This window comes from Sprattus sprattus, assembly GCF_963457725.1.
Source record: "Sprattus sprattus genome assembly, chromosome: 19".
In the NCBI taxonomy this organism is placed as follows: Eukaryota; Metazoa; Chordata; class Actinopteri; order Clupeiformes; family Clupeidae; genus Sprattus; species Sprattus sprattus.
The window spans coordinates 12915810-12938353 of NC_137917.1; the positions used below are offsets into that span (position 1 = coordinate 12915810).

Here is a 22544-nt window from a genome sequence, read left to right on the forward strand (position 1 = left end):
GGCCAGACTTACAGTGTGACTCCTGTAACCAGACTTACAGTGTGACTCCTGTGGCCTGTTCCTGACCTCAGGCACGCGCCCTCCCGCAAAGCAGACAGTCCGCTGCTGCCGCTGTTGTGGTTTTTTTTTTTTTATAAACTACTGTTTTAAACATCTATTCGAATATATATTTGAATTTCGAATTTTTTGAATTTCGAATATTCGTTGACAGCCCTAAAGTGCATGCATGTTCCTTTAATTTCTCATTCAGCTTCAAGACATGACCATAAGTCCTGTGGGTTCAGCACTGACTAATGTACTATTGTATGTGTATGTTTTTCGTTCTTTCTCTCTCACTTTCTCTTTGTGTGTGTGTGTGTGTGTGTGTGTGTGTGGCAGTAGCAAACTCTGAGCCCAGGTTGCGTTTAAGCAGCGAGCTGGTGGCGTCGGTTCAGTCGTTTGCAGCGTTCCTCCAGCAGCAGGTGGAGGCTAGCAGCAGCATCAGCAGCAGCATCCCTCGTAAAAACCTGGACATGGAGACAGCCCACACCGGCACCCCAGCCCTCTCTAAGGTACCCACAGGTCACATGTCACTCTCACAGGTCAGGGTTCATACTAACGCAGTGTACACACTGATTGACAGTAATAGTGACACAATGCCTCCATTGTTACATTTCCTTTTCCCCTTAACATTTTTTTTTCTCTGTCTGTGTCCTGTATGTGTGTGTGTTTGAATGGAAGTTTGTTATTTAGAGAGTTGATAATCAGGAAGTATTCTATGAGACACATATACGCACACGCACACGGACACGGACACCCTCACTTAGTGCAAAATGAGATTTACTGCTCAGCAGCTGATCACAGGCGCTGACATCAGCCATGCAATCATAGTGAAAGGTAATGGAATTTGTCAAATCTGCGGTCTGTCCCCCCCCACCCAATCATTTACAGCTGGGACCTCTAACCCTCCAGATATTGCAAAACCTTTTTGCCTTTCTTATGGCAACAGTTTATCACCTGTGTAACATAGAATGTAATGAAAGCTTTTGATGGTCTCCAAGTAGTCTTATCACATGAGTAAAAAGTTATCCTCGCCAGTCCTTATCAGTAACGGCCCATGCCCTTACTAATCCTTCATCAATTCAAAGCCACATCACAGAAAATACAAACTCAAGCACATTTCATTTCCATGCTTTCCTTGATTGACGTTCATGTTTGTTTTTGAAGCCTACTATCATAACAGCACCTTCATGGCAAGCTATAACTCAATCTCCCCTGAGCCCTGTGCTTCCCCTGAATGGTGCACATTAGAAAAGCATCCCAAGCCTGGCTGCAGGGTGCTCATCTGGGCGAGAGCATGTGAATTACCCTGAATCCCCGGAAAGCTCTCTCTGACAGCAGACAGATAGGAAGCAGCTGGCAAGCAGCCGTACAGCATTTTAGTTTTTTAGGTCTTGATATTTATGCAGTTTTCTCTCAACATGAATGTACCAGCTTTTATTGCAGCACTTCTGTGTAACAATGGAGACCAATTTGCAGCTGCAGCCAAGAATACCTTGACTTATCAGGATGCACAAGATGTCTCTGACAGATTTTTTGTTCTTGTCCTTGTGCCACCTGAAGGCTGGAAAAACTATTCAGCTTTAGATAGAGCAGCTGTGGTAGGATATGTGGTAGGACTGTAAAAATAAAAATAAAAAGTGGCATTGTTTTCTTGAGTTGGGTGACCTTCAGCGATAAGTCTAACGTAAACAGGAGCAATGGCTTCAGTCCTGTTGGAAAGCAAAAAAGAACATTACTGTTGAGCCCCGGTAGAGTGTGGAGTGTGGCCATAGCTTGGCAGAGGGAGTAGCTGAAATGCTGAGGTTGAGAGAGGATCCACTGACGTAAAGCCTGTCATGCTCTTGTCAGTCATGGCAATAGTCATGGTATCTCTGTATCCAAGCCCAAGAAATCAATGGTGGGGAAGTTTATCCCCTGGGAAACAAAAACTCTTAACTCTTAACTCTTAATAGGGATGACATTCACACCTGTTTTCAGTACCGGTGCTAATGCAAAGGACAAGGCTCTTTTCTCCATCTTCACTAAGTCACTAACTCCTTCAGCACATCGTCAGAGGTAGACAAGTCCTTCTCTCCTGCCACTGTAAATGAAGCAATGGACACTCAGCTTAAGCAATGACACTTGGCAGAAGTCAAATTAACACTCTAAGGTCCAAGGCCTTTTAGACTTTTCTAAATTGTCTGACATGCCTTGATGTTTTTGTACATTTTGCTTAACTAAAAACATTGATGCACAAATGGAATATATGATTCTATTCTAGAAGACCTCAGCAATAATATCATGTAAGTAAAAGGAATGTAGTAAAAAAAAGTTTAATTTAAATCAAACGTAAACATACCCTTGGAAAAACCTTGTTTCAGAGGTGCTCAGACTTTGTACAAAAACACATTGTAAAGATTTATTCACAAGACTTTTTATTTCTGAGCCTTGTAAACATAGGTGTTGGCTAAACACATGTTAGTTTAGCATTCAGAAAGTATGTCTTGTTTCACTACCACATATTTATAATTTCAGAGTGTCCTGTGCCATTCCTAAATCTGTGCCCCTACATATGCATATTGATGAGTTGGTGTGAACAAACCTGTGACACCTCTCGCAAAGACAAAGGCCATATCCTAATCGCCCTAGAATGTCTTTGTGGCCCACTACCCCCGGAGATAATCTTGCCACACCATGACCCAATGGAGATCACTGAATCACCATCCCCTTATCATATGAATAGCTGTCATTTGCTAATGGGTGGGTCCTTAGCAGCAGAAACCCCACTCAGATACCAGAAAGTGCAACACATCAGTTCTATTCCCCTGACAAAGTGCTTATTTATTTAAACATTTTGAACTGTATATATTATAAAAGAAAAGGGTTCAATGTTTCCGTGGTTGTTCTTTTTATGTCTCTAAGACGAAAACTCGCGGAGCTTAACATTTTTTTTGACAAAAAAATAAAAATATCCCGGACGAGGGATATAGACCTTTTAGTGTTAAGTCTCTGTGTGGATTCATGGGCTTGTTTGGTTACAACAGATGACACACACAAGTTAACGGGAAAGGGGGCTGCTGGAATGGTGTTCTATCTATAAATCCAGGAATATCTGTGTGTCTGTCAGTCAGTCTGTCTAGGGCGTATCTCCCTGACGGTAGTTACGTTAGTTATGAGATTTCGCATGTAGCTTACGCATGTCATGAACCTGTGCATCCTTGATTTTGAAGATTTTTGAATTCATAGTTCGCGAGATATTTGTATTTTACCGTTTCCCGTAGGCACTAATGGGTTATCGTTTCCCGTAGCAAGTCCCTGACCGATTGTGCACCAAAATGACGTCACAATCAAACAATATACGCGTAGCAAGCGGTATTAAAACTATCCTGCCTTCACTCAAAGTTCAGAATAGCGTTGGATACGATAAGGAGGTCCGCAATCAAATTGTTCTTGGTGAACAGATACAGACTTTTGCTCAGGTAATCTTAAGACAGTGATTGATTTTATCTATTCGTTTATTTTTAAGCTTCTTTATATTAAGTTTCAAAGTAATATCTAGAGTTGTACAGTCATCTAACAGAGAGGGAATAGTAATCCATCAAAATATTCATATTGTTTATTAGTATAGCGTATTTTTACAGTACATCTCTGCACTTATTTGACTTACAACTTGGCAAACTCATTTCATAAGCATGGTTGAAATGTAACTGTGATTACAGCACTTGTATATGGCATAGGGCAAAACGCATGAATTATACTCTATACAACTCTCTCTCTGAATTCATAGTTCGCGAGATATTTCTATTTTATCGTTTGCGTTAGGCACTATGGGTTATCGTTTGAGTATACACCGCTACAAATGGTAGCTTATATTGATAAGCCTCGGAGGCTTTCAGATTGTCCATTGCTTTCCCATCTGTTGCTATGGAGTCCACGAAATACGCGCAAATCTCGCTGTAAGTTATTTTGAGCCCACGTCGTCATGTTATCCTCCCAGTCCTGCACTGAATTCGGGTGGGGGATAGTAACGCCATCTCCAGTCAGAGTATTTAAACTGTGTTCCCATTGTAAGGACATAATTAGATTACAATCTGTCTGAGAGTGGGCTGTCAAAGCTAGCATCATCGAAGTCATACAGTACAGTACAGTACATACATTCAATAAAATTAACCTACATTTGAGTCCAACTGCATGACCATTCTTACCCTACACTTACCCTTACAATAAAGAAGTGATCCTATTTCAACCATAACTTCATTTTAAATAATTTCTTTCTTTATGACATTTAGTTTAAAGTTTAGACTGCAACTTTGACATCTATATTCAACTGCATCCACTACATAATCTCAAACTTTATTTGTTGGTATATATTCAAAAAGGCTATACAACATTAAAACATTTCTTAATGAAAAGGAAACATGCATCACAATAATACTTCAGTGTAACCTGTACCTATGTGGATTGCAAATATGTCTTGCTATTACACTACCCAACAGCTACACCTATGTCTGCTAACACTACAGAATGCATAATTCCTACGGGCACTGCACTAGTGGTGTTAATTGCAGAACGTTCCAGAGCTCTGTAGTAGTGTTGATCCTGGCGTGTCTCCAATAATTGAAAATGCTGGATGTCTTTAAGTTTGCTTACAAAAGTCTGTTAAAAATATTTAAAAAATGAACTAACTCCATCACTCACACTCATCTTCATCATCTCTTGAATCATCTTTTGGGTGGGTGTAGCCCCCAGAGGAGGCCGCAGATGGGGATGGAGGTAGAGCTGGTGCTGGGGGGTTGGAGGCCCCCCCCTTGGTGCCCCCATCGGCGGATAGGAGTGCCCTGGAGCACCTGAGGCTGGAGCTGGCCCAGAGGGAGAGGGCGCTAGACCTGAGGGAGCAGCAACTCCAGGAGGAGCACAGCCGCCACATCAGCACCCTCAAACAGGAGAACTACCTGCTGCACAGCAAAGTGAGATACACTAACACACATATGTGTATAGACACTCTCACACACATGTACACGTACAAAGGGGTGGGAATCTCTTGGCACGTCATGATTAGATTCCGATTCAGAGGTCAACGATTCGATTCTAAACGGATTATCAATTCTAAACCTATAAAACGATGCATCTCGATTTTTATATTAGAGAAAAAGCTTTTCTTTGTCACAATTATGGCTTTCTATGAACAATGCAATAATCGATGCAGCTTTTTTTTTTTTTTATTATTATAATAATATTTAATTAAAAAAAAATGTTTATTAAAAAAATCGATTATGAACTTTTCTGAATCGAGACAGAATCGTTGTAGAGAGAATCGAGACAAATCGAGGAATAGATTTGTTTTCTAACCCCTACAGGTACATGCATGTATACTTCCATAACATACAGACATGGACACATTGTAAGTACCCTTTCGTTAAAGGAAGAAAAGCCACAATGGTCACTGAAATAACTTGAAACTGACAGAAGTAATTATAAATAAAAACCTACTGAAAATTAACTAATGAAAATCAGACATTGCTTTTGAATTGTGGTTCAACAGAATAATGTAAAAAAAAACTAACTAATTAAACTGGCCTGGACAAAAATGATGGTATTCCTTAAAAAGATTGAAAATAATGTGACAATAGGGACATGTTAAACTAAGATGTGTCCTCTAATTAGCATTACAAGTGCCTTCAAACTTTTAATCTGTCAATCTGCCTATTTAAAGTCACTGTGGTGTTTGGTATCATGGTGTGTACCACAATGAACATGGACCACAGAAAGCTAAGGACAGAGTTGTCTCAGGAGATTAGAAAGAAAATTATAGACAAGCATGTTAAAGGTAAAGGCTATAAGACCATCTCCAAGCAGCTTGATATTCCTGTGACTACAGTTGCACATATTATTCAGAAGTTTAAGATCCAGGGGACTGTAGCCAACATCCCTGGACGTGTCTGCAAGAGGAAAATTGATGACCAATTGAAGAGACGGATAATACAAATGGTCGAGGCCAGAACAAGAGATTAGAGGTGTACTCCAAGGTGAAGGTACATCAGTGTCAGATCACACCATACGTTGCTGTTTGAGCCAAGATCAACCGAGGAGGACACCACTGTTAAAAGCAAATGGCTGGAATTTGCCAAAATGGGACAATGTCCTTTGGACAGATGAGACAAACTGGAGCTTGTTAGTTTCAAGTTTTATCAGTGACCATTGTGGGTTTTTCTTTCTTTAATGGAAGGGTACCAACAATTTTGTCCACTCTCTCTCTTTATCTCTACACAACAGTAATGATGCTACACCAGGAATTCAATAATTTCAGATTAAAATCCATTCAGATTCTTGTTTCTTTTGTTAGCTGCCATGTATGAGTATGACATGCAGTCAGCCTGTCAATTCTGCATTATAGATGCATCCTATTCCTCAATACAAGACCATGTCAATTAATGTGGGCTGCGGTCTGGTCTAGCCAGTGTTTCAGGGCTGGCTGACTGACAGACGGTGTGTTGTCCCCCGCTAGTCCTCTAGAGTCATTAGTAGAGTGGTTGAACTATAGGCTCAGTCTGCTCTCCCCAGCAAAACAAGCCTGCCTGCCGTTTAGCTCCCACTCCGGCACCACACAAACCCATTACTGTTGTGCACGGAAGGCGCTGCTGTCCCAGCCTAATAGGCTGTTTCTGCTGGCTGTGTTTTGGTTCTCACTTTGATGAGGAAGAGAGAGACTTCCACCATACTGATGGGTTTCACTCACACAAACACACACACACACACACACACACACATACTTTTTCTCTCTTTCTTTCTGTCTCGCTTCAACAACAACAGTATTTCATGTAGGGCATAAGATTAGCTGTGTTTACTCACAGAGTTAGAGTTTATACAATCTGGGAGTCAGGAAGCTTGTGACCTTTAACAGAAGCGTGTTACGTCGGCAATGTTTGCTAATGTATTCCGTTGTCGGGTTGTTCATTTGATTATTCATTATGTCTGAGTACATCAGACATCAGTGGTTGTTTTTGTTTGGATCAGCGAGTTGTTGTCCTGTTGAGTATGAGCTCTCAGAAGATGATGTTCCAATAGCAGATAATTGAATTTATTTTGTCAGCATGACCTCTCAGAGCTCCACTCCGGGAACAGATCTTAAGTGCTTTAACACTGTTGAATACATTTACCTCTTTGCATTCATCAGAGGGTGAAATCAATGTGAACTATCAATAGTGTAGATGATCCTGTGCAGTGTTGTGGCTGGAATGGAAAACAGGAAGTAAGCCCTAGACTGTTTTCTCATTCTTTTAATCCTTTTTTCAAACTTTCCTTTTTAACCATATCTCTCTCTCTCTCTCTATTTCTCCCTCTGTCCCTTTGCCTCCCTCTTTCCTGCTCTCGCTAGCTTCGACAAGTAGAGGATGAGGGTCAGAAAGGAGTGCAGAGTCCAGGCCAGGCCGGTGACTTGTTGTCGGAGGAGAAGCTTCGTCACCTGGAGAAGGAAGTGAGGGAGCAGGAGACGCTGCTGCAGGGCTACCATCAGGTGAGTGGGCACACTAGCGCCACGCCAGGTGAGCGGGCACACTAGCGCCACGCCAGGTGAGCGGGCACACTAGCGCCACGCCAGGTGAGCGGGCACACTAGTGCCACTTTTCAGCCTTCACCAGTCCAACTCAAAAAAAAAAAAAAAAACAAGCCCTGTGTGTGTGTGTGTGTGTGTGTGTGTGTGTGTGTGTGTGTGTGTGTGTGTGTGTTGGTTGCAGGCAGAGATAGGAAGGGCATCCACAGGGAAGCCAGTTTGTTTTATTGAAAAAGACTGAACAACCCCATTTTAAACTACTTCATGAAAGATGAGGGTTGATCATAGGGTTTGGAATTCAGCAAGTCTTTGCCATTTCCCCAAGGCAAAGGAATAATGCATTTTTCTCAGAGTAGCCAAAACTGTCAATTTGATTGGCAATGCAAAAACACACCATCGATCCGAGGGTAAGGTGTAATAAACAAGTGAGAATGAGAAAGAAACGATGGAGGGTTAGAAAAAGAGAGAGAGAGAGAGAGAGAGAGAGAGGTAGTGTGTGTGTGTGTGTGTGTGTGTGTGTGGTATCGGTGGGGCGCATGAGGGGCAGGCTTATCTTTGGTTCTCCCTCTGAGCTGCTCTGATGGAGCTGCACATGCTTGGCCACGTGCTGCAAGCAGCAAGCTAATGACTTCCCTTCTTTGGTACCTTCTTTCTTGCCTCTCTTTCTTTTCTCGTTTTTTTTTATCTTGAGTTTTCTCTGTCAGTCTCTCTGTCTTTCTGTCTATTGGTTTTCTCTCTCTCCCACATCCCACACCGTGCGAGTAAATAGCTCTAGGCATCCCATTCTCTGTAAATGGCCTTTAATTCTCTAAGGGACACATGTGAAGCAGGGTTTACAGAGAGCGAGAGCGAGATGAAAATGGTGACCGGCGTGTATTAGATGTATGCTTCAGGGATCTTGCCCAGAACAGACGGGTGAACTGATCAGTCCTCCTCTCTGCCCATCCACAGTAATGAATACAAGCGATGGTATAAAGGTGAACCTTAACTGCCTTCTGTGCTTCTGTTGAATACAATAAGGGGTGTTTTCATCAATACAATGAAACTGCCTTAGCAAAGCAACCTTGAAGCTGTGAGGGTGTTGACTTTGTGTTTGTGTCACTACTGCTGTAGATTCTGCCACTAAAGCCTGCCAGCAGTGCCTTTACAGTTGTTTGTCGCAGCAGATGAGATGGAGAAACTATAAATAGCCTAACTAAAATATGGAATACATCCTAGTTAGTAAAAGGAATTATTTTTGTGTTTATTCAGGTTTTTGGACTACTGCTTTTAATGTTTTTGTCTCATCTGACATTTCCATCTCTTAACCAACGGAAACAATTTTCAGTAATTTGGATGAACCATCAAAATAATTATACACCATTATTAGTGGTTTACTTCCTCTGAAATAGACTGGATTGCTTTCGTACCTGTTGTGGAACACACTTTTGAAAATATGACAAAGTTCTCAACTGGAATCCGGTGCAGTTCCTTGGTTGACATTTGTGTTTCAAACAGAGTGTGAATAGAGGTGTTCAGTTTGAGAAAGACTACTGTTACGTGCACTGCTCAAATGCATGAAACATAAAGGTGAGACCAAGCAGAATTTGTAATAATAATATAATAATAAGGTATGTATTATTAGTTACAAGGTTATAGTTATATAATAATTTTAGCAAATGTGTGGTGGATGTCAGTGTTGTGAATACAAACCAAAAATGTAATGTACAGTCAGTTCAAGGCTAATATAAAACAAGCGACGACAACGATCTAAAATTCAACGAGTATCCACAATCCTATCACTATCAGACGACCAACGATAACCAACTGCCAGGAATCCAAAGATCTCCCGTCTGCTGACTGATTAGGGCTCTTATAGCCCAGCCAATCAACGATACACCTGTTTCACCTGCTGTAGAGACAGAGAACAGGCATGCTAATAAAACAGGCGTGTCTGCTGTGTTTGACATGAATTATAAATGGTTTGTGTCATTTTGTCGTAAGCTGTGATGCCCAGGGGAGTAGGTTAGTGTCAATGTTTTCATTTGTGTGATTAAGTTGGATTAGTGGAAACTAAGAATGTATAGCTAAAGTCTTTGTATCAAAATAGAATTGTGTTCAGTATAGTTGCATTTTAAAAATACAGAAAATAATTTCCCCAAAAACCGCACACATGATAATGTTATATGTGTGGATCTGCATGTATCTTAAGGAGATAGAACAGTGTGCTGAGCGCTTTGCCCATGCTTGTTTATGACACATGGCAAGTGAAAGACTGACGTCTCATTTGTCTTTTCTGATTCAGTGTGAAGGCCAAGTTATAGTACATGTGACAAGAGCTTCTCATCCGTCCTCTAATGCTGTGGCACAATCACACGGCGCAATTTTCTTGTTACTACCCAGGGGATAGATTAACGGACAAACTTTGCTGGATTTACAACACTGGCTCCTATTCCCACATGATGTCAATACAGCATATTACCATGAAATTATTTAATTTAACTGGGAATAAGATGTCTGTGCCTCACAGGTCTTATGCCAGTGGGCCTTGCATGTTGTTTAATGTTATGGAAATTATAGGGTGTCTGGGTCACCTAAGCAGAGGCTTGTGGCGACTCCTGAGCTGAAAAGAATACAGACCAACATTCCTGCAGCTGATTCTGTGAACAGATCTTCCCATTCACAGAATAATGAACAATCTAGGCATTGTTAATTTCCATGTGGGCCAGAAAGTAAAAAGATTAGTTCATTTTGCTTGTCAGGTTAATGTGTTTGTGTTTGTTTGTGTGTGTGTGTGTATGTGTCTGTGCGTGTCACTCAGGAAAATGAGAAGCTTTATCTGCAGGTGAAGGCTCTTCAGGCTCAGAATAAACGCAACGAGGAGGCCATGTTCACAGAGAACCAGAGACTCCTCCATGAGCTCGCCATAACTAAGTAAGATGAGTGTGTGTGTGTGTGTCTGTCTATCTGTCTCACACACTCACTCTCACTCATATTTGACAATGACAAAGACAATGCTCACATTGTTCAATTTCATAAGCACATATCAAGGGTATATAAGTCACATCTCCTACTCCTACAGAACAATACAAGTTGTTTAAAGTCATTCTGCTTCAGTTCATGGTTTTGCCCTTTTTTGCGCTATGATGCATTGTAACACCCTGTTTGTGCTGTTTTGAAAGGGATAAGATGAACAGGAGCAGCGAACAAAGAACTGTGGGAGTTGTAGGCACATGTGAACAGGGCTACAATGTTGCAGACCTGCTGGCACAGGTCAAAGGACTAGAGGTGGGTGGAACTGTGTAGGAGATTTGTCTGACATGTTTGTTTGAATCCGGTGGCTTGGGGATTCAGTCTGCACTGTGACTAACCTCACTGGTGTCTGTGCAAGGTGCTTTCTGGAAGGATGAAAGAATAAACAATGTGGAATGCATCTTAATAGAGGTGATTAAGTTTTAATGTGTGTGTATCTGTGTGTGCGTGCGTGTAGAGGGCAGAAGCCAGGCTGCAAGAGGAGGCTCGCAGACTGAGGCAGGACAAGCAAGCGTTGCAGCTTGACCTGGATATGATGAAAAAGGACAGAGACCTGGCCAAGATACAGACTCTACACACTTCAGGTGAGAAGGAGTGTGTGTGTGTGTGTGTGTGTGTGTGTGTGTGTGTGTGTGTGTGTGTGTGTGTGTGTGTGTGTGTGTGTGTGTGTGTGTGTGTGACTGTGTGTGTGAGTGACTGTGTGTGTGACTGTGTGTTTCTGTGAAGTACAGAGATGCACTGAAAGAGCGCTGGAGAGAGAAAGGGGGGGGGGATTTTGTCTTCATTTTAAAAATAGGTTTTACATTAACATAGTGTATAATGGATGCACCAATGGCCTCTGTGTGTCACGTGTTTCAAAAAGTCAAGTTTGAACGAGATTGGAACAACACATCAATCGTTTCAATTAATTGAAGTGCAACCCACATGTGGCAGGTGGTTGAGAGTTAAATGTTGCTATGACAACATGTCATGTTTAAACCAGGTTTGCCCATTTGATATGTGTTTAGGGTCTATATCTATACATATCTCTCTGTATATATATATATACAGTCATGGACAAAAATATTGCCACCCCTGCACTTCTGTCAGAGAATCTACCAATTCTCCCAGAAAATTGTTGCAATTACAAAGGCTTCAGTATTCACGTTCATTTCTATTGTTTGCATTGGAACGACACAAAAAAGCAGAGAAGAAAAGCCAAATCTAACATGATTCCACACAAATCTCAAAAAGTGGACTAAAATTGTAAGAAACAATTGTATTTCAAGCATGTATTGCTTCTTTAATTTGTATTTAAACTCACCTGTGGCAAGTCACAGATAATGGTTATATAAAAATCACAATTGCAACCAGTTAAAATGGAGCAAAGTTGACTCAACCTTTGTGTTGTTGGTCTGTGTATACCACACTGAGCATGGAGAAAAGAAAGAAGAGCAAAGAATTGTCTGAGGATTTGAGAACCAAAATTGTAGAAAAGCATGGACAATCTCAAGTCTAAGAGTCCATCTCCGGAGATTTTAATGTTCCTGTGTCCACTGTGCAGTGTCATCAAGAAGTTGACAGCCCAAGGCATTGTCACTAACCCCCCTGAATTTGGAAGGAAGAGAAAAATTGATGACAGAATGCAACATAGGATTGTCCGAATGGTGGATAAAAAACCTAGAACAACTTCAAAACAAATTCAAGCTGCCCTGCAGACACAGGGAACAACAGTGTCAGCTCGCACTATCTGTCGCAATTGGAATGAAATGGGATGCTTTGGTAGGAGACCCAGGAGGTCCCCACTGCTGACACAGAGACATAAAAAAGCCATACTGCAGTTTGCCAAAACTTTCCTGGGGAAGCCAAAATCATTGTGGGAGAGATTGTCCTGTGGACAGATGAAACCAAAGAAGAGCTTTTTGGTAAAGTAGTTTACAGAATAGGTAATGAGGCCTTCAAAGATAAGAACACGGTCCCTACAGTCAAACATGGTGGAGGTGGACCGATGTTTTGGTGTTGCTTTGCTGCTTCTGGAACCCAATGCCTTGACTGTGTGCATGGCATCAAGAAATCTGAGGATTACAAAATAATTTTTGGGCGCAGTGTAGGGCCCAGTGTCAGAAAGCTGGGTCTCCGTCAGAGGACATGGGTCTTCCAGCAGGACAATGACCCATAGCACACTTCAAAAAGCAGCCAGAAATGGTTAAAACAAAGCACTGGAGAGTTCTTAAGTGGCCGAGATGAGTCCAGATCTTTATCCCATAACACACTTGTGGCATGATCTCAAAACAGCAGTTGGGAGAAGGCACCCTTCAAATGTGAGAGAGTTGGAGAAGTTTGCAAAAGTGAGTGGTCCAAAATTCCAGTAAAGAGTTCTAAGACGCCATTCATGGTTACAGGAAACGATTGATTTCAGTTATTTTTTTCCAAAGGATGTGCTACTAAATATTAAGTAGAGGGTGACGATAATTTTTTAGTTTTGTACGGAATCAAGTCAGATTTGGCTTTTTTCCATAGATGTTTTGTCTTGTTCCCATGCAAACAATAGAATTGAACATGTGAATACCAAAGCATTTGTAATTGCAACAATCTTCTGGGAGAAGTGTTGCATTATCTGACAAAAGTATATATATATATATATACAGTACTGTGCAAAAGTTTTAGGCAGGTGTGAAAAAATGCTGTAAACTAAGAATGCTTTCAAAAATGGAAGTGTTAACAGTTTATTTTCATCAATTCTTCATAAATTAACAAAATGCAGTGAAGGAACAGAAGAAAATTCTAAATTAAATCAATATTTGGTGTGACCACCCTTTGCCTTCAAAATAGCATCAATTCTTCCAGATACACTTGCGCAGTTTTTGAAGGAACACGGCTGGTAAATTGTTCCAAACATCTTAGAGAACTAACCACAGATCTTCTGTGGATGTAGGCTTCCTAAAATTCTTCTGTCTCTTCATGTAAACCCAGACAAACTCGATGATGTAGAGATTAGGGCTCTGTGGGGGTCATACCATCACTTGCAGGACTTTCTGTTCTTCTTTAAGCTGAAGATAGTTGTTAATGACATTGGCTGTATGTTTGGGGTTATGTTCCTGCTGCAGAATACATTTGGTGCCAATCATACGCCTCCCTGATGGTATTGCATGATGGATTAGTATCTGCCTGTATTTCTCAGCATTGAGGACACCATTCATCCTGACCAAATCTCCAACTCCACTTGCAGAAATGCAGCCCCAAACTGGAAAGGAACCTCTACCATGCTTCACTGTTGCCTGCAGACTCTCATTATTGTACCTCTCTCCAGCCTCCAGCGAACAAACTGCCTTCTTCTACAGCCAAATATTTCTAATTTTGACTCATCAGTCCAGAGCACCTTCTGCCATGTTTCTGCACCCTAGTTTCTATGTTTACGTGCTTAGTTCAGTCACTTGGCCTTGTTTCCTTGTCGGGGTAGAGCTTTTTGGCTGCAACTCTTCCATGAAGACCACTTCTGGCCAGACTTCCCCGGACAGTAAATGTCTGTACCTGGGTACCACTGGTTTCTGCCAGTTCTGAGCTGATGCCACTGCTTGAAATCTTCCGATTTCGAAGGTAAATAAGCTTGATGTGTTTTTCATCAGCTGCATTAAGTTTCCTTGGCTGAACACTGCGTCTACGATCCTCAACGTCTTCTTCAAAAGAGCTGGAACTGCACATTTTGAAACCCCTGTCTGCTTTGAAATCTTTGTCTGGGAGAGACCCTGCTGATGCAGTATAACTACGTTGTGTCTTGTTGCTGTGCTCAGTCTTACCATGTAAATGGATACAAAAATAAACATTTATTGTTTACATTTTTCAAAGCATTCTTAGTTCATAGCATTTTTTCACACCTGCCTAAAACTTTTGCACAGTACTGTATATTTTTTTTTTTACAAATATTTTTGTCCATGACTGTATATATACATCTATTATATATACAGCTTTATTCAACATCTACTCTTTAACAATTCATTGATCAAGAGAAACTGTATTTCAAAATAGAGAACGCTTCACCTAAAAATACAAGGTTATTCAGAATGCGAAATAACAAAGCAGTGGCTTGCCATTCAAACAGACCATTATAGCTTGAATTTATTTTCCCCCTCATTCAACCGAATGATTGAATTCCAAATAAAAAATGACAGCCCAACTGTGTGGGGGGGGGGGGGGGGGGGATTGTAAGACAGAGAGAGACAGAAAGGGTGAGTGTACATTTTTGATGGTTTTATGCTTTTGGGTTTATATGTGTTTCTCAAACCATGCATCTTTATGTGTTTAATAGAGATAATATGTACAATGTGTGTGTGTGTGGGTTTGTGTGTGTGAGACAGGCGACCTGGGTTTTGAGCTGAAGATGCAGGAGCAGAGGCATCAGGAGGAGGTGAGCGCTCTGAAGAAGCGTCTCCAGTGGTACGCTGAGAACCAGGAGATGCTGGACCGAGACGCAGGCCGACTCAGGGCTGCTACCGCCGAGGTCAAGAACCTCACCGAGCAGGTGAGCACTGTCAAAACATCTCATGGGGTATATCAAACCTCACCGAGCAGGTCAGCACCGTCAGAATCCTGTGTTCCTCTGCCCATTCATCCGCCCTGCCCTTGTGCATGTACACACACAGCATGCTGAAGTGGGTCTACCCTCACTGCTCTCTGGCTGCACACTATGACACTTGAATGAGGGATAGAAGCTCCAGGATCGGTGTGAAATGTCAGAGCCAGATACATATTGTTGACCAGTTTGCTGGTTTTGCGCGTGGATGAAGTGATTGCATTTAAGACTTAAGCACCATATCCTCCTCAAAGAAGGTTCAGTAGATGAGATCAGCCTATGTGCCTCTGCCTATCTCTGTGGGTCAGTCTTTATAGAAATAGGACAGGCTGTCATTGTCAGAGCTGTCTGCGCGTACACACGCACACGCAGTCCCCCACACACACACACACACACACACACACACACACAGTCACACACCTTTCCTGTGGCGTCTGGTCAGTTTGCACACCTCTCAATGCACCACAAAGGCTTTTGTTTTGAACATTTTATCACTGTCAACAAGTTCACAAAACACTGTCAGGAGTTAGAGCTGTTCCCTGAGGCTGCATTGCAGATGGCTAAAACGTATCATGTTGCCTAGCAACAGCCTCGTGCACCCTTTCGACTTGAAGTTGGAACAATGGCTCATTAAAGTGGCTTCAGCCAGCTATGTAAAATAAAAAAAAAAGGAATAAATTCAATCAAATAAATAATGTATTGTACCGTTGACTGCCCTCAGAGATGACTCTTTGGGGTGAAACACTTGTCGTGCATTCTAACCAGCGGGCTCAGAGAGGCTGCTTGCTATGTCTCCACTCAAATGGTCTTATTTCATGTGGGTCACACACACACACACACACACACACGCACACACACACAGAGCTAGTCTAAGTCCTTCTCATAACTCCTCTGTGATTTATTAAATTTACTGAAGGAATTTCAGAGAGAATGGAAGAATAACGCCATGTACCACATGCAGGAGGACAGTGTGTGTGTGTGTGTGTGTGTGTGTGTGTGGTGATTTCCAGTGGTAGTTAGTGGAGTGTGTGTTGGTATAGGATGTTTTGTTGGATGCTGATGGATTTCTTTGTGTGTGTGTGTCAGGTTGAGAGGCTGAGTTCTCAGGTGGACAACAGGCCCAGCCAGCAGCAGAGGAGAATGAAAGAGAGGGCCACCGATGCCAAGAGGATCCAGGACCTGGAGCGACAGGTACCTCACGTCACCTCAGTCTTTATGATTATTATGATTAGAACTGCATTTTAATGTCACGGCTCATTTATCTCCGACTGATGCTGTTTTGTAAAGTGCTGATGTGAATATGAATTAATCCAACTAAACAGCCTAGATGTTCATTTCACATTAATTGGGTGAACAGTCACACAGATTTTTATGCTGTGAGTCATTTTCATTGTTCATTTTTGTGTGTGTATGCCAAAGTCTATTCTCCTTATTTAATTGAAAGGTGAACTTTTGATTTCTGAGCATTCGAAGAAGCGTAGGTGTAGGTGTGCGTACGTTTTTTTTTTCTTTTTCTTGAAGTCAAGCGTATGTGCTCTGACTGCCATCCTGACAGGCCTAGCTCTTTGCCGATGCAGCCTGAGTGCTTGGGTATTACCCTAGAGACCGCTCCTCAATGTCTACCTCCACCACCAGAATAGAATAATGTTCACTAGTCATCATTTACAGATATAGAGGAAGAAAATCATCCGTTCTGCTGCAGCTGTGCTTTGGGCGGCCATGATCATTGGTTTGACTGTGTTTAGAATCTTAAACTTAGGCTGACCTCAGTGGGCTAAGTAGAGTGAGTTAGACGTTTTCAGCATCGTCAAACTAAATTAGCCTTGAGCTGTGTAACTCTCATAATCTCAGTGAAAATGGTTTTCTAGCAGAGGTGTGTTTCTGGTGCCTGAGGCTATGCTATCACCCATTAGTTCTGCCTCATCAGACCTCCCCATTCACTCCAGACAGCAAGCGCAGCGCACCATCCCCCCCCACCCCCACCGCACACAGATAGTGAAGCGGCCTTGATGCACAGGTATTTAAGAGTCTTCAGTGCATAAGTTAAGAGGTGTCTCGCTTCAGCTCTGAGAGGGATTAAGTGATGTGAGGTTAGGGGTTAGGGCGGTGGGAATCAGTGATGCTCTTGCTCGATCATTGTGTGCCTGACGGAGGAAGGATGGAGGTAGAGGGAGCATTGTCTTCAAATAAAACACCTCTCACTGCTTCGGTTTGGCCTCCACAGCCAGCCTTTTGAAGATATGTGGGTTTGTGTATTCAGGGTGTTAAAAATGAACAGCAGTATTTAAATATTATGAAATGCTATTTGGGTTCACCCCATGCTTTGTGTGTGTTTGCGCATGTGTCTGTGTGCGTGCGATTTTATTGATACCAATGCGATTATAGATTTTGCTTTATTGGTCTGATTCTTTATCGATATCTGATTAATTGTTTGTGTGTGTGTGTGTGTGTGTGTGTGTGTGTGTATGTATGCGGGTGTTTCTTTGTTGTAGGTGAAAGAGATGGAAGATATCCTCAGACGTCGGCACCCTAACTCACTCCCAGCCCTGATGTATGCAGCTGCAGCTGCAGCACCCCCAGTCAGCGGAGCGGACGAGGACCAGGAGGAGGGTGCTGGGGTGGCAAAGAGGGCAGAGAAGCCAGACGGGTCCCCAAACGCCCTGCCACAGAGCGCCACCCTGCTGGAGCGCCGTGTACACAGGCTGGAGGCAGAGCTAGAGAACCGTGATGAGGACGCCAAACGCAGCCTGAGGGCCATGGAGCAGCAGTTCGTCAAGGTCAAGGTAACAAACACATGCGAAACACTCACACCAAACATATAAACTCAGGTTGCAACTAAACGATTTCAAATAGTTTGGAACTTTGATCAGAAGTTCTATAGGCTATGAGTCGTCGTGTCGTCCTTGGTCCTGATGAAGAGTCGGAGAGTATTTTGGAGAGTCGGATATCTCTATTTGTGAATGGAATTTAACTATGCAAAAACCAACGCCAAAGAGAATGATAATCGGGTTTGCCGGGACTTTAAGGCGAGACACGGCAGGCAAAAACATCGTTTTTTCAGCAGTGGTCAATTTTGAGATTTTGAGCTAGTTCACTCCCTAAACATGTAATCTTTCATACTAGCATAAAGAAAATATCCTAATTATACATTAATGTGTATATTTATTCACATTTTGTCTGTTCGCGGCGTCAGCATTCTCATAGGTTTCCAGGAAAGTTAGCAGTCTAACATAACGTGCAGTATGTCGGCTTTCTGATGCCTGACATGTTTGGTACCGTTGGAAAGCGCTATAGCTCTCACACAACGTTATCTAATCCAAATAAGGACATTTCCTTTCCAGCAGTAACCAATGATGTTAGCAAAAACGGGGGTTTAAACCGAAGGACGCAATTTCATTGGTTTGCGGTGGTTTCTGATAACGTGATTCGCTCAGACCCATCACGTGGTATGGCTTGACACTTCCTGAATCTTTAAATGCGATTTTCTCAAAAATTAGTTTTTTGTCATTCTCCGGTAGATACTTCTCAGCCTATGTAGCACCTATGTACACCAAACTTTCCAGTTATACACTTAGCAGTATTCTGAAGATATTTACTGAAGGATTTGTTAATTAATCATTCCTGGCCTGATTTATGTGACATTTTGATCAAAAAAAGGTGGCGAAAATCGTTTTTTTAAGGCTATAGACAGTATATTTTGATTTTCTAGGTAATGAAAGCAGATATCCTGAAATCCCTCTGTAAATTTGTTTGCATCTTGTATGTTAACCAAATGAAAATTTAAAAAATCACCGGGCTTTATTGTATGTCCAGATATATCTACCGGAAATATATGCAAATTTGCACATATTTAATTAGATAAGGCCTAATTTGCATAATCAAACATAATAATTTCAGAAACTTGTAATACATTTTTTGTTCATACATGTGTAAGTAATCAACTGAGGAAGTTTCATGGTGATATCTATTATTTGAAAAAATACCCTATTCACCTGTAGTGTCTCGCCTTAAAGAGATAAACGCGTCACCTTTTGGGCAATGTAGTCTATGGTGGGACCACCTACATTACTTTATTTGTATTAAAGCCAGCTGGTAGGTATCTACTTCAAATTGCAAATAGTCAGGTCAACTTTATTTGGATAGCACATTTAAAACCAAAGTGCTTTACAGTTGAGTTAAGTAGATTGAAATAAAAATTTAGACAAAAATTAAAGGAAATAAAACGACTTAAACAAATACAAATAAAAAGGCAGATTCCCCAAGATCCTGGGACTGCATACAGTTCCGATGGATCAGAAAAGTTCAGTTCTCGAATCCCATCCCTAAACCTGTTTTCTGGCATAACGCGGTGAGACTGGCGGAACAGCACATAATAAACAATGAGTAGGCAATGGCAAGAGGCTGAGGTTTCTCTCATCTAGTAATTTCAGTCCGGAAGTTCCAAAGAGCAAGGTAATATTGTCTGCCATTAGTCGCCTGTTGCTCCAGCTCACCTGCAGTTTCATGGCCACACTCAGGACTGCAATCCATCCTTTTCATGCAGTGAACTAAATGTCAAATAAAGATTATTTGACATTTAGTTCACTGCATAAAAAAGGATGAAACATCCAGTTTTCATCTGGAGTGAAAGTAGCTGTCAGTATGTGTTGAATAAAAATATATATATTTCAGGTTTCTAAAGGAGGACATATTTTGGCTTGTAAATGTAACATTCATACACAATAAAGAGACTTTTTGATTGTATCCTTGTGATTTTATCCTTTTGTGGTCACATTCTAAGAACAGAGATTAAAATACAAAGGACTGATTATCTGTACCTCATAATTACGGTGAAGCAGTTCTCTGTCATTTGAAACTGTATCCTTTGTCAAGTGTAATGCATTTTTACAGTGACGGTTATTCATATTATTATTAATTAAGATAATTATTATTCAAGTTCCTCTGCTGTGGTAAAAATGATAGTCATTTATTTATATATGCCCTTGCTTTGTGTTTGTGGCTAGCTTCAGTATGAGCAGCGGATAGGCGTGCTGCAGCGGCAGCTGTCAGAGAGATGCCAGACACCGCGGAAGACTGGAGGAAAAAAGGAAAGGGATGAGGAGGAGGAGGCCTCTGTCCATTCCCTTCAGGAGGAGGTGCGGAAGCTGACGGAGGCCCAGCAGGAGCGGGAGAGCTCTCTGCAGGCAGAGGTGGCCAGTCTGCAGGAGCAGCTGTCAAAGCTCCAGGTAGTGCAGCAGCAGCGCAGCCCGGGCGCCTCCACCCAGCGGCACCAGCGGCAGGCGGAAGAGGCGCAGGCGGCACGTGTGGAGCGCCTCACATCCGAGCTGGCCGCCAAGAGCCGCAGCCTGCAGGAGCAGACCCGCACCCTGGAGCGCCTGCAGCGTGAGCGCCGCACCATGCTGTCTGGACACTGGGCTGGAACAGGGGCCGGGGTCAAAGGGCATGAAGTCAAAGGGAAGAGCACTGTGGTAGTAGTTGCCGCCGCCGTCACCAAGGCCACCATGACGACGGAGAGCTTCCCGGCCACGCAGGACGAGAAGGCATATCAGCCGGCGGACTTTGCGGGCTCGCACATCTCGGAGGTGCTGGCCGAGAGCGACGGACTCCGGGAGAGACTGGAGAAGCTGGAGCAGGAGAGTGAGCAGGAGAAGAAGGCCCTGCAGGCAGCCGCCACTCATGCACAGACTGAGCTGCAGAGGTAGGACCACACAACATCACCTTATCGTATCATTGATTATCACCTTATCATATCATTGATTCATCATGGATACTCTGAATGCAAGCCCATGCATGAACATTAACATGATTGTAGAATAAATCCCATTCATCACAGCATCCACAGTATTTAGTGGATGAAATTGTATCCTGTTTGTCTAAATAAGGTTGAGATAATGTAGAAAGGGGAAATGTAATGTGTTCATTAACTGCTTTTATATTTAATTTCAGAAATGCACAGTCAGTAGCTGATTGTCGTTTAATTATGTAAGGGGCACTGTGGAGATTACAAAAAGAGTATCTCAAAGAAGAAACAGCTCTGTAGCATTGGACAGAGAAATTGCACGGACTGAAGTAGCGTGGGTGAAAAGATGCTCCGCATGTTTACAGATAATCGGATCATGGTGTGTGTGTGTGTGTGTGTGTGTGTGTGTGTGTGTGTGTGTGTGTGTGTGTGTGTGTGTGTGTGTGTGTGTGTGTGTGTGTGTGTGTGTGAGAGAGAGAGAAAGAGTCAGGGGGAGGAGGGGGGGTACCCTGAGGCAAAAACGGCAAAAAGGTACTGTTGCCATGGATATAAAAGGAGGCTGAATAAAGTGGGTTGTGAGTGAAGCAAACACTGTAATGTAAATAGAGGCCTGGGGCCTACTGACGTCCAGTGGGCTCCACAGAAAAGTGTATTGAACCAAAGACACTGTATGTTGTTTTGAAAGGCAAATAGCTGTGGTATCATCTTCAAATTAATTTTGACAGTACATAGTCCTGGCACAGATAGACACAGGTGTCGTTCCTACTCCTACACATCCAGGATGTGCTTTATGCGTAAATGTAACAGGCTTTTATAGCACGACTTCACTGACTGTATCGCCGAAAGATACCAGTAAGCAAGTGAGAAGAAAGTGTTTGTCAGTGCCACCTGGGCTGGTGGTGATTTCTCATGCCTTTAATGTGGTATAGGCAGCTTTCTAGTTTCAGATAAAAAAAACCCTTACTGCTGCTTTAAGTTCTCAAATGAAGTTCATTGATTTATAGTGGTGTCAGTGCAAATGGCCCAGCTGAAATAAACATGACATGATTATCTTTGATGGTTTCTTCATAGAAGTGAAATGATGTTGAGACCACAGACCATATTTCAAGCTGTATCATATTTGTAGTATATACCCTCATGCCTGAACTCTACCTCTATGGTAGTTTTGGTCAGCTTTGCAGTTGATCTTTTATGTGGCCCTTGATGGTCATGTCCCACTGGTGTGAGAAGTATTGATGGTGTCCATGGCTAGACAGTAAGTAATGCAGGGGCCTGGCAGGTAGCACGTGCCAGTGTGATTGAGGGGTCCGCTGGCGCGATGTGTGGCGGGCTGCTCCAGTGAAGTGGACTGCAGGAGGTGTTATTTTGGAGAGAAAGCCATGGTTACTGCGGGAGAATTGAAATGAGCCTCAGCCCTTCGTTCCGCTCTGCCAACTGTGCATGCGTGGCTTGGAAGAAAATCTGATTTTGGAGGTTGGGGGCAGGGAAGAGATGGGGTTCCGCACAGAATTTAAAGGAGACTGTGAATTACGCCAGAGCTGTTGGGGATCCTGGCAGTCAATGGAGATGCTGAGTGTAAAGTGATTTATTGACGAGGTTTGCAGGGTCTTTTATATCCCCACATGGCACTGCAAGACTAGACACGTGGTTGGACAAAAGGTGGTTTATTTTAG

The 22544-nt window shown here is 42.4% G+C and overlaps 1 protein-coding gene across 1 annotated transcript in view; it reads left to right on the top strand.

Annotated features, from left to right (window-relative positions):
- The window catches only part of cep162 (centrosomal protein 162), a gene marked incomplete at both ends in the record, with an annotated part of 52038 nt that overhangs the window by 19791 nt on the left and 9703 nt on the right, over positions 1–22544 (top strand). Inside the window, 10 exons of the mRNA XM_080858013.1 lie at positions 379–551; positions 4764–4988; positions 7397–7534; positions 10371–10483; positions 10732–10837; positions 11040–11166; positions 14917–15080; positions 16218–16322; positions 17624–17914; positions 20135–20829. Coding sequence (XP_080714139.1) covers positions 379–551; positions 4764–4988; positions 7397–7534; positions 10371–10483; positions 10732–10837; positions 11040–11166; positions 14917–15080; positions 16218–16322; positions 17624–17914; positions 20135–20829 — 2137 coding nt within the window. The remainder of the gene's footprint in view (positions 1–378; positions 552–4763; positions 4989–7396; positions 7535–10370; positions 10484–10731; positions 10838–11039; positions 11167–14916; positions 15081–16217; positions 16323–17623; positions 17915–20134; positions 20830–22544) is intronic.